Source organism: Canis lupus, chromosome 16, assembly GCF_011100685.1.
Source record: "Canis lupus familiaris isolate Mischka breed German Shepherd chromosome 16, alternate assembly UU_Cfam_GSD_1.0, whole genome shotgun sequence".
In the NCBI taxonomy this organism is placed as follows: Eukaryota; Metazoa; Chordata; class Mammalia; order Carnivora; family Canidae; genus Canis; species Canis lupus.
This window is the reverse complement of record NC_049237.1, coordinates 34589767-34602451: the sequence shown is the minus strand read 5'-3', so window position 1 is coordinate 34602451 and position 12685 is coordinate 34589767. Positions and strand designations below refer to the sequence as shown.

General features: G+C 42.1%; 1 protein-coding gene across 2 annotated transcripts in view; it reads right to left on the bottom strand.

Moving 5' to 3' along the window:
- Nucleotides 1–5830: 5830 nt before the first annotated feature.
- GTF2E2 (general transcription factor IIE subunit 2) overlaps nt 5831–12685 on the bottom strand; it is an 80314-nt gene continuing 73459 nt past the window's right edge. For both annotated transcript variants that reach the window (XM_038560179.1, XM_038560180.1), the window contains exons 7-8: nt 7605–7720; nt 5831–6348 (exon numbers count right to left, since the gene is read on the bottom strand). In XM_038560179.1, the coding sequence (XP_038416107.1) occupies nt 6232–6348; nt 7605–7720 (233 nt within the window). In that variant the 3' untranslated portion in view covers nt 5831–6231. The remainder of the gene's footprint in view (nt 6349–7604; nt 7721–12685) is intronic.

The window sequence follows — 12685 nt, the reverse complement described above, 5'->3', positions numbered from 1 at the left end:
GCTCCTCCAGTGGGAAGAACAGCCAGGGTGGCCATCAAGCTTCCCAACATTGTGGGTCACTTCTCAGGAGCCCCAACTCTGGTGTGGCCGCACCAGGATTTCAGGGGAATCTGCGGAGCTTGACCACTAGGAATCTGACCGTGACAGAGAAGGCAGGAAGGGCTCGCAGGAGCCAGCACGCAGACCGCAGTGGCCTGGGTTCTGACCCGTAGCACCCAAGCAGCAGCTCCAACCAGTGGCTTTGTTCATCTGCAGAAGTCAGTAGGTGATCCAGTCTGACCAGGGAACCCAGTGGGGTGTAGAGCTGCCTGATTTTAGTCCTCAAGTGAAGAGGTTTTCCAGCCCTGGAAGGAGTATAGCTCAGGCCCCTGCCTGACCAGAAAGCCTGGCCAGAACATCTGGAGAGCGGCGTAGCCCAAGACGCTCAAGCAGAGTGGCAGGAAGACTTCAGTAGTCTGTAGAGCAAAGCCAGTGGCCCAGTTCAGCAAGAGAATCTGGGATGTGGGTTGGCTTAGATCAAGGCAAGTCTTACTGACCTTGAAGCTGGTTCTGCTGAGCCTGGGCAGGGAGACTGACCTGTAGCTCCCCCACTGCTGAATACGGCTTTCAGCCCCGCCAGCCAGGGAGCCTCACCAGAGCACACAGGGAGCTGCGTGGATCACCTAACAGCCCTGCTTATGGTAGCACCTGAACAGAACACATACTCTCCACGTGTAGCGCAAAATCATGGGTTCTAACTAAGCAGAGAATTCAATGTACAGTCATGCCGGATGTGGGTACCCAGACAATGAGCCATGCAGGCCCTGAGGCCTGTCCTGCTGCCCAACCATGGTAGAGAGGCTAATTCATAGCCCCACCTACTGAGTACGGTACCAAGTCCTGACCATCTAGAAAACCTGACCAGAGAACCCAGGCAATTGGAGAGTCCACCCTACAGACTCACTCTGGCAAGGAACCAAGCCAGTGGTCCTATCCAACTGCTCTCAGCCAGTAATACCTACCCCCCAACCCCTGACCTCGGAACTTGGGCAGTGGCTTCATCAAAATACAGACCTGATAGGAAACCCTACCTGCCCAATGATGTTACTAGCAGACAGCTCCAGAAACCCAAAGTAAGCTCACAAATGAATGTCTCTGCTAAAGTAAACGTGCACAGTCTGAAAGAAAAGGAGATCTATGACCTTTGTCAAAAAATTCAAAATAATCCTTTTCAGGTTTAGTGAATTACACAGACAACAATGTCAAAAAACAATAAATGAACAAAATGAGAAGTTCAACAAAGAAATAGAAACCACTAAAAAAAAAATTCGAAAGCTGAAAATACAATGACTACACTGAAAAATTTTATTTTTTTGCACTAAAAATTTTTAATAAAGAGTTTCAAAAGTAGAGGAATCAGCAACCTGGGGATTAAAAATCATCCAGTCAAAAAAAAAAATCATCCAGAGTTGCAAAATGAAAAAAGAATGAAAAAGAATTAAGAAAACCTGTGGGATTTACTGGACAATCAAAAGAAACAATACTCATGGTATGAGAATTCCAGAAGAGAAAGGGAGAAAGTATATGTAAAGCAATACTGGCAAAAGACTTCCCAAACCTGGGAGAGAAAAGGGACATTCAGACCCTGAGGCCCAAAAGAAAAGGCCCCAATTAGGTTGGACCCAAATAGGGATACACCAAGACACATTAAAAAAAAAAAAAAAAAAGTTGTTAAAAATCAAAGAAAGAGGGCAGCCCCAGTGGCACAGCAGTTTAGCGCCACCTGCAGCCCGGAGCATGATCCTGGAGACCCGGGATTGAGTCCCACGTAGCCTGCTTCTCCCTCTACCTGTATCTCTGCCTCTCTCTCTGTGTCTCTCATGAATAAATAAAATCTTTTTTAAAAAATCAAAGAAAGAATTTTGAAAGCAGCAAAAGAAATTACATGCAAAGGAACCCACATAAGAATACTAGAGGACTTTTTTGGGGTACCTGGGTGGTTCAGCAGGTGAGCATCTGCTTTCTGCTCAGGTCGTGATCCCAGGGTCCTGGGATTGAGTCCCACACTGAGCTCCCCACGGGGAGCCTGATTCTCCTTCTGTGTCTGTCTCTCATGAATAAATTTTTTTTTAAATCAAAAAATTGAAATACAGAAAACACCTTGACTGTATTAAAAAATAAGATCCAATGAAATGCTGCCTACAAGACACTCACTTTAGCCTTAAAGACATACACAGACTAAGATTGAAGGGACGATAAAAGATACTTCAAAGAAATGATATCCCCCAAAAAAGGAGTAGCTACATATATCTCAGACAAAATAAACCTGAAATAAAAATGGTAAAAACATACAAAGGTCAATATATAATGATAAAGGTCAATCCTTCAGGAAGATATGACAACTGTAAATATTTATGCACCAGGGGATCCCTGGGTGGCTCAGCGGTTTGGCGCCTGCCTTCTAGCCCAGGACATGATCCTGGAGACCCAGGATCGAGTCCCGCGTCAGGCTCCCTACAGGGAGCCTGCTTCTCCCTCTGCCTGTGTCTCTGCCTCTCTCTCTCATGAATAAATAAAAATCTTCAAAAATATTTTTAAAAAAATATTTATGCACCAGTATCAGAGCCCTCAAATATGTAAAGCAAAAACTAACAGCTAAAAGGTAAAATAAAGAGCAATACATGAATAGTTGGGGGTTTAACACTCCACTCTCGACAATGAATGGATCATTCGGACAGAGAACCAACAGAAAACAGATCTGAACAATACTTATAGACCAAATGGACCCAACAACCACATATAGAACATTCTATCTGACAATAGCAAGCTACACGTTCATCTCAGGCACACATGTAACATTTTCTAGGATAAACCACATGGTAGGCCAAATAATAAGTGTCAGTAAATTTAAGAAGGCTGAAATCATGGTAAGTTATCTTCTCTGACCACAATGGTATGAAACTAGAAATCAATAAAAGAAAACTGGAAAAACCACAGATACATGGAAGTTGAACACGCTCCTGAACAACCAATGGATCAAAGAAAAAAATTAAATGAGAAATCAGAAAGTATCTTGAGACAAACAAAAGGGAAACCCAATCTACCAAAACTTATGGGATACAGCAAAAGCATTTTTTTTTAAGATTTTACTTATTTATTCATGAGAGATACACAGAGAGAGAGGCAGAGACACAGGCAGAGGGAGAAGCAGGCTCCCTGCAGGGAGCCCGACGGGGGACTCGATCCCAGGACTCCAGAATCCCACCCTGGGCCGAAGGCAGGCACTAAACCGCTGAGCCACCCAGGGATGCCCGAGGTTAACATTCAAAAATATTAAACTACAACAGCAAAAAAAAAAAAGAAAAATCCAACTAAAAACTGTATTTTTTTTTTTTTTTAAGATAGATACAGAGACATAGGCAGAGGGAGAAGCAGGCTCCATGTAGGGAGCCTGATGTGAGACTCGATCCCGGGACTCCAGGATCACGCCCTGAGCCAAAGGCAGATGCTCAACTGCTGAGCCACCCAGGCATCCCTAAAACCTGTATTTTCTCAAGAAAATATACAAATGGCCAACTGGCACATGAAAAAGATGCTCAACATCACTAATCATTAGGGGAATGCAAATTAAAATTACTATTAGCTAATAGAATGGCTAGCATCAGAAAAAAATGAACAAATGCCGGCAAGGATGTGGAAGAAAGGGAACCCTTGTGCACTAATGGTGGGATTGGAAACTGGTACAGCCACTATAGAAAACATGGAAGTTTCTCAAAATAAAAAAAAAAAAAAAAGTAGAACTACCAAGTGATCTAGCAATTTCACTTTTGGTAATATAGCTGAAGTAAAAGAGAATAGTATGTGTAAGAGCTATCTGCATCCCTACGGAAATAACTTAAACGTCTATTAAGAGATGAGTGGAGGGAATCCCTGGATGGCTCAGCGATTTGGTGCCTGCCTTCGACCCAGGGCGTGGCCCTGGAGTCTTGGGATCGAGTCCTACATCGGGCTCCCTGCATGGAGCCTGCTTCTCCCTCTGCCTGTGTCTCTGCCCCCCTCTCTCTCTCTCTCTGAATGAATAAATAAAATCTTAAAAAAAAAAAAAAGAGAGATGAGGGGAAACGAAACAAAAAAACCCCGGAAACTCACAGAAGAGATCACATTTGTGGTTACCAAAGGCAGGTTTGGGCCAGCGGAAATTGGACAGAGGTGGTTAAAAGGTACAAATTTCAGTTCCAAGTAAGTACTGGGATGTAATGTACAGCATGATGATAGTTAACCCTGCTCTGTGGTATATATGAAAGATGTATATGGTATATATTAAGAGCAAATTCTAAGAGTTCTCACCATATGGATAAAATTTTCTATTTTTTTATATGAGATGATGGGTGGTAACTAAACTTACTGCGGTTATCATTTCCTAATATATTTTAAGTGAAATCATTACGCTGGACACTCAGCAGCTGAGTGTCTGTCTTTGGCTCGGCATGATCCTGTGGTCTGGGATCGAGTCCCCTATCAGGCTCCTTGTGGGGAGCCTGCTTCTCTGCCTGTGTCTCTGCCACTCCCCCTCTCTGTCTCTCATGAATAAATAAAATCTTAAAAAATAAACTCCTGCTTTATGTCAACTATACCTAATATAACAGGGAAATACAACAGAATGGTGTTTATAGACCAAAAAGTAGGCATACTTAGAGATAAGCTAGCTTCAGAATTTTTACAAGAAAACTAGTCTTGGGGCAGCCCGGGTGGCTCAGCGGTTTAGCACTACGTTCGGCCCAGATTGTGATCCTGGAGACCCGGGATCGAGTCCCACATCAGCCTCCCTGCATGGAGCCTGCCTCTCTCTCTCTCATTCTGTGTCTCTCATGAATAAATAAATTAAATCCTTTTTTTTTTTTTTAAAGAAAGAAAACTAGTCTTATGTCATTAGACATTAAAAGTTCCTCCTTACAAGCAAAAAACAAAACCAAAAAACCAAAAAAACAAAACCCTGATACAAAGACACACTGAACATTCCATAATCTAAATTACTGTGGGGAGCCTCAGTTTTACATCTTCTGGGGCCATGTCTGGGGGCTGGGATGTAAGAAAGAGGAGACAAAGACAGGACTATATAAATGGATGAGAAATAAATCAAAAGGATAAAAAGAACTAAAACAGCAAAAAAGCTCATTTACATAAAGTACTTCCTGCTCTGGGTTACCATCACACCTTTCTTGAGAACACTGAATCTTTTTTTTTTATAATCCTCTGCAATTTCAATTTATGATATGAGGACTGTAAGAATCAACCCAAAGGACCACCATCCCAAGTGACAAGCAGAGATAAGGAAAACAAGTAGTTTGTAGTTTGCCATAGAAGGCTGGAATAACCACACAGACCTCCCTCCTGTAAATCACCATGACTGCTAAGAACCCACATATTTGATAATGGCTCTCATGAGTTCAGCAGGTGAAGACAGAGGGAGTCTCCCCCGCAAAAAAAATCAGGGTCAAATTCCATGAGGGTTGGCGCAGGGTGTACAGATGATGTTCAAGTTGGCAAGATGACTCTATCCATCTTTGCTGGAGATGGCTTGAGCCCATGACTTGCAAAATCCAAGAAGCTAAATACTAATTTATGCTTTTAAAAATAAATATTAAAAATTACATATAGTGTATCTTTATTATCACATTTGCTAACAAGAGGCACGTCTTTTGTTCCAATTGTGAGATCCACATGCTTGGCACCACAGCACAAATCAGTCTTCCAACAACATCCCAAACATGCATCCTGTGGGAGTTAAAGACCGGAGCTGCCGTCTGCCATTGACAAGGACAGAAAGAAACAAACTGAATTCACGAACATCTTAGAGTTCCTTCTACAATGATTTTATTATAAATATGTTCTTTTGGAATAAACAAATATTGCATTCAAGACTATTTATCTGCCAACTTGTTCTAAAGTAATAAAGGAAGAAAAATGGAACCAGGAACCACTTAGAAATAGAAGTAGCAAAGACACCTGCATGCCATGCTAAGCGCCTTTCCCCCAGAAGTAACAGAAGGTTAACAGGGAATATCACATATCTCATTAGCCCATTCAATTAAAGAAAGCTTTGAGTTTGGTAATTTGCTCTTGTTCTGTAAACTGAACAGCTTCTCCCCTCAGTCCTAAGTAGCATGGGGAGACGTCCTCAGAGCCCAGCATCAACAAGAAAGATCTTGACTTTGTACTTATTAACTCCTGGCTCATGAACAAAACTGTTCCCTATTTGCCAGGAGCAATGTCAGAGTAGTCCTTCAGCACTCCAGCCAGGTGTTCGTTGTGGGTCTTAAACCGGCGCTTTTTCTGTGAAGCAGGCTTTTTCCTTCTCTGAATAGGGGCCTATAAGAAAAGGTAAAAACAGAAACAGCTACTCAGAAGGGCAGAATAGTGAGGATGTTATTAACAATGAGCAGAAACCTTTTTTCCTGCTTGGTGGACCAGCTTCATGTGCCAATCCCTCCCATGCACCCCAGCCTCCCCACTCTCCCCAGTATGCTTCCCAGCCACAAACGAGGCCAGAGTGACAGTGCCGAGCACAGCTCCACTGGGATAACTAGGCAGACACAAAAACCTCCCACAACTATCCTTGACACTAAGTGGATTCAAAAGAGGCAATAAAGTTCTTTTTCATTTCTATCATTAGGCTTAAAAATACATCCTCCATTACCAATAAAAAAGACCGGACATAAATATGGCTAAACACAGAGTTACACCAAATGGGGGAGTGGATGGGCACACAAAGATTTGTTAAATATTATTCCCCATTCTTTTCTGTGTACTTGAAATTTAAAGTCACATGATTAAAAAAACATCAACAAACTAAGCAATAACAGGAAAAGAGCTCATAAAGTGCTACAACTCCACGAATTCAAGGAGATCACTGGGCAATACACCTTGCCTTTTAAGAAGTCCTACAAATTCATTAAATAAACACACATACACACACAAAATCACAAAGAAGGCAAGTTCCAAAGACTGAGAGTAGAAAAGGGAAAGGGAGAGGGGAAGAGCAGCTACAGTTAGGGTGTTCCCCAAACCAGGTTCGTCCTTGGACTACAGACAACCAATTAGCAGGTACAAGGCAATTCCCGAGTTTTTCCATTATAAATCCCTCCACTGATGGGGCTTTCGGACTACGTGGTAACTGGTTCCTAAGGAATCTAAAAGCCGACAAGGACAACAGGGGTTGTGATAGGGGCTAAGGCAGAGCCAGGCATAGAGGCCACAGGGGTGGTAGATCGAGGGGGAAGGGAGTGCCATTAAGGCCAAGATGATGAAACAAAGTCCTTTTAGAATAGAAACCAGGAGGGAACAAATGGGCACTAGAGGACAGTCAGTATGACTTGAGTACTCACTGCTGGGACAAGGGCTGGAGGGGTAACGAGGAACGCTCCCACGTGCCTGGGTAGCAGCATCCGGGGGCAGAGATCCACTGGCCCCCAACACATCAGACAGGAACTGGTTTACATCTGACCAAGATCACTGATTAGGACACAGAAAAAACTAGAAGGGAGAACTGACTACCTCCTCTTCAGAGAGGCTCACAGTTCAAAGAATAGAGGATCACTTTTTTTTCCCCCCAAGAGACTACATACCACTTTCTTTGGTCCGGATTCCTGCATGGAAGAAATACCCTGTCGCTTCAGATATTCTTCAATTTTCTCCTCATCCATTGAATCCACAGTGACACTCCTCCAGAGTTTCTGAAACTCTACCAACAAGACAGCAGTTATTTTACAACAGATGTTTACAAGCTATAGCGTCTGTGACTGAATCCAGGACTCACGATGATCTCTGGTCTGAAGTAGCACATTTAAGATTTCGTTCTAAAATCACAGGCAGTGAGAAAAGAACACTCAAAGGCTGGACAGTGAGCAGCAGGAGGGCCTGAGACTACAAACTACGTCATCACGGACCAGAGCGTCATATTCTAATCTTAGTCTAGTGATGCCGGCCCAGGTCCCTGAGAACTCCCTGCAGTGGCCATTCTCTTTTTAGTCCAAAACTCCATTCTCTCCAATGAAATAGTTACAAATTCCTGTTCATTCTCTGAACAACATGAAGGGAGACAGGGACCGAAGATGTATATGGAGATAAGAAGCTGTAAGAGTTAACGAGACTTTTGAAACCAAATAATCTGGAGATGAGTGACTGAGGCGTCAAAAAAACTCTTACACAGTTTGGGCTTTTTTTTTTTTTTTTAAGATTTTTTTCATGAGACACACATAGAGAGAGAGAGAGAGGCAGAGACACAGGCAGAGGGAGAAGCAGGCTCCATGCAGAGAGCCTGACATGGGACTCGATCCCAGGTCTCCAGGATCATGCCCTGGGCTGAAGGCGGCACTAAACTGCTGAGCCACCTGGGCTGCCCGGGGTCAGTCATTTTAAAGAATGGCCTTCAGTTTGGGGTTGTCTAATACTTCTTCATGATTAAACTGAGGTTATAAATTTTTGACAATAAGGCCACAGAAATGACATTCCGCCCTTCTCAGCCCAAAGGGTACATGATGTCAAGGTCTCATTAACTGAGGCTGATAAACTGGTTGCGATTAAGCTGGTATCTCTCAGATTTCTCCATTGGGAAGCTATTCTTTTCCCCGTGTAATTAATGAGGATCTTGGAAACTAGCCCTTTATCTGATACGTCATTTGCAAATATCTTCTCCCATTCTGTAGGTTGTCTTTGAGTTTTGTTGACTGTATCCTTTGCTGTGCAAAAGCTTCTTATCTTGATGAAGTCCCAGTAGTTCATTTTTGCTTTTGTTTCTTTTGCCTTCGTGGATGTATCTTGTAAGAAGTTACTGTGGCCGAGTTCAAAAATGGTGTACCTGTGTTATCCTCTAGGATTTTGATGGAATCTTGTCTCACATTTAGATCTTTCATCCATTTTGAGTTTATCTTTGTGTATGGTGCAAGAGAGTGGTCTAGTTTCATTCTTCTGCATGTGGATGTCCAATTTTCCCAGCACCATTTATTGAAGAGACGGTCTTTCTTCCAATCGATAGTCTTTCCTCCTTTATCAAATATTAGTTGACCATAAAGTTCAGGGTCCACTTCTGGGTTCTCTATTCTGTTCCATTGATCTATGTGTCTGTTTTTGTGCCAGTACCACACTGTCTTGATGACCACAGCTTTGTAGTACAACCTGAAATCTGGCATTGTGATGCCCCCAGCTCTGGTTTTCTTTTTTACAATTCCCCTGGCTATTCAGGGTCTTTTCTGATTCCACACAAATCTTAAAATAATTTGTTCTAACTCTCTGAAGAAAGTCCATGGTATTTTGATAGGGATTGCATTAAACGTATATATTGCCGTGGGTAACACTGACATTTTCACAGTATTAGTTCTGCCGATCCATGAGCATGGAATATTTTTCCATCTCTTTGTGTCTTCCTCAATTTCTTTCAGAAGTGTTCTATAGTTTTTAGGGTATAGGTCCTTTACCTCTTTGGTGAGGTTTATTCCTAGGTATCTTATGCTTTTGGGTGCAATTGTAAATGGGATTGATTCCTTAATTTCTCTTTCTTCAGTCTCATTGTGTATAGAAATGCCACTGACTTCTGGGCATTGATTTTGTATCCTGCCACGCTGCCAAATTGCTGTATGAGTTCTAGCAATCTTCGGGTGAAGGCTTTTGGGTTTTCTATGTAGAGTATCATGTCATCGGCGAAGAGGGAGAGTTTGACTTCTTCTTTGCCAATTTGAATGCCTTTAATGTCTTTTTGTTGTCTGATTGCTGAGGCTAGGACTTCCAGTACTATGTTAAATAGCAGTGGTGAGAGTGGACATCCCTGTCTTGTTCCTGATCTTAGGGGAAAGGCTCCCAGTGCTTCCCCATTGAGAATGATCTTTGCTGTGGGCTTTTCGTAGATGGCTTTTAAGATTTTGAGGAAAGTTCCCTCTATCCCTACACTCTGAAGAGTTTTGATCAGGAATGGATGCTGTATTTTGCCAAATGCTTTCTCTGCATCTAATGAGAGGATCATATGGTTCTTGGTTTTTCTCTTGCTGATATGATGAATCACATTGATTGTTTTACGAGTGTTGAACCAGCCTTGTGTCCCGGGGATAAATCCTACTTGGTCATGGTGAATAATTTTCTTAATGTACTGTTGGATCCTATTGGCCAGTATCTTGTTGAGAATTTTTGCATCCATGTTCATCAGGGATATTGGTCTGTAATTCTCCCTTTTGGTGGGGTTTTGGAATTAAGGTGATGCTGGCCTCATAGAACGAATTTGGAAGTACTCCATCTCTATCTTTCCAAACAGCTTTAGGAGAATAGGTATGGTTTCTTCTTTCAATGTTTGATAGAATTCCCCAGGGAAGCCATCTGGCCCTGGACTCTTGTGTCTTGGGAGGTTTTTGATGACTGCTTCAATTTCCTCCCTGGTTATTGGCCTGTTCAGGTTTTCTATTTCTTCCTGATCCAGCTTTGGTAGTTTGTGGCTTTCCAGAAATGCGTCCATTTCTTCTAGATTGCCTAATTTATTGGCGTATAGCTGTTCATAATATGTTTTTAAAATCGTTTGTATTTCCTTGGTGTTGGTAGTGATCTCTCCTTTCTCATTCATGATTTTATTAATTTGAGTCTTCTCTCTCCTTTTTAATAAGGCTGGCTAATGGTTTATCTATCTTATTAATTCTTTCAAAGAACCAACTCCTAGTTTTGTTGATCTGTTCCACAGTTCTTCTGGTCTCGATTTCGTTAAGTTCTGCTCGAATCTTTATTAACTCTCTTCTTCTGCTGGGTGCAGGATCTATTTGCTGTTTTTTCCTCTAGCTCCTTTAGGTGTAAGGTTAGCTTTTGTATTTGAGTTCTTTCCAGTTTTTGGATGGATGCTTGTATTGCGATGTATTTCCCCCTCCGGACTGCTTTTGCTGTATCCCAAAGATTTTGAACGGTTGTATCTTCATTCTCATTAGTTTCCATGAATCTTTTTAATTCTTCCTTAATTTCCTGGTTGACCCTTTCCTCTTTTAGCAGGATGGTCCTTAACCTCCACGTGTTTGAAGTCCTTCCAAACTTCTTGTTGTGATTTAGTTCTAATTTCAAGGCATTATGGTCTGAGAATATGCAGGGGATGATCCCAATCTTTTGGTATCAGTTCAGACTCGATTTGTGACCCAGTATGTGGTCTATTCTGGAGAAGTTCCATGCGCACTTGAGAAGAATGTGTATTCAGCTGAGTTTGGATGTAAAGTTCTACAGATATCTGTGAAATCCATCTGGTCCAGTGTATCATTTAAAGCTCTCGTTTCTTTGGAGATGTTGTGTTTAGAAGACCTATCAAGTGTAGAAAGCGCTAGATTGAAGTCACCAAGTATAAGTGTATTATTATCTAAGTATGTCTTAACTTTGGTTATTAATTGATTGATTTATTTGGCAGCTCCCACATTCGGGGCATACATATTGAGGATTGTTAAGTCCTCTTGTTGGATAGATCTTTTAAGTATGAGATAGTGTCCCTCTTCATCTCTCACTACAGTCTTCGGGGTAAATTTTAGTTTATCTGATATAAGGATGGCTACCCCTTTCTTTTTTTTTTTTTAATATTTTATTTATTTATTCATGAGAGACACAGAGAGAAGCAGAGATATAGGCAGAGGGAAAAGCAGGCTCCATGCAGGGAGCCCGATGCGGGACTTGATCCCGGGACTCCAAGATCACGCCCCGGGCCAAAGGCAGGAGCCAAACCACTGAGCCACTCAGGGATCCCCTACCCCTGCTTTCTTTTGAGGACCATTTGAATGGTAAATCGTTCTCCAACCTTTTATTTTCAGGCTGTAGGTGTCCTTCTGTCTAAAATGAGTCTCTTGTAGACAGCAAATAGATGGGTCCTGCTTTTTTACCCAGTCTGAAACCCTGCACCTTTTGATGGGGTCATTAAGCCGTTCATGTTCAGAGTTACTATTGAAAGATATGAGTTTAGTGTCATCATGATATCTATTCAGTCCTTGTTTTTGTGGATTGTTCCACTGAACTTCTTCTTAAAGGGGAATTTTAAGAGTCCCCCTTAAAATTTCTTGCAGAGCTGGTTTGGAGGTCACATATTCTTTCAGTTCCTGCCTGTCTTGGAAGCTCTCCTTCCATTCTCTCCTTCTCTCTCCTTCCATTCTGAATGAGAGCCTTGCTGGATAAAGTATTCTGGGTTGCATGTTCTTCTCATTTAGGACCCTGAATATATCCTGCCAGCCCTTTCTGGCCTGCCAGGTCTCTGTGGAGAGGTCTGCTGTTACCCTAATACTCCTCCCCATAAAAGTCAGGGATTTCTTGTCTCTTGCTGCTTTAAGGATCTTCTCTTTATCTTTGGAATTTGCAGGCTTCACTATTAAATGTCGAGGTGTTGAACGGTTTTTATTGATTTTAGGGGGGATCTATTTCCTGGATCTGAATGCCTGTTTCCCTTCCCAGATTAGGAAAGTTTTCAGCTATAATTTGTTCAAATACATATTCTGGACCTCTGTCCCTTTCGGCATCTTCAGGAACCCCAATTAAACGTAGGTTTTTCTTCCTCGGGCTGTCATTTATTTCCCTTAGTCTATCCTCATGGTCTTTTAATTGTGTCTTTTTTCCTCAGTTTCCTTCTTTGCCATCAACTTGTCTTCTATGTCATTCACTCGTTCTTCCACCTCGTTAACCCTCGTCGTTAGGACTTCTAGTTTGGATTGCATCT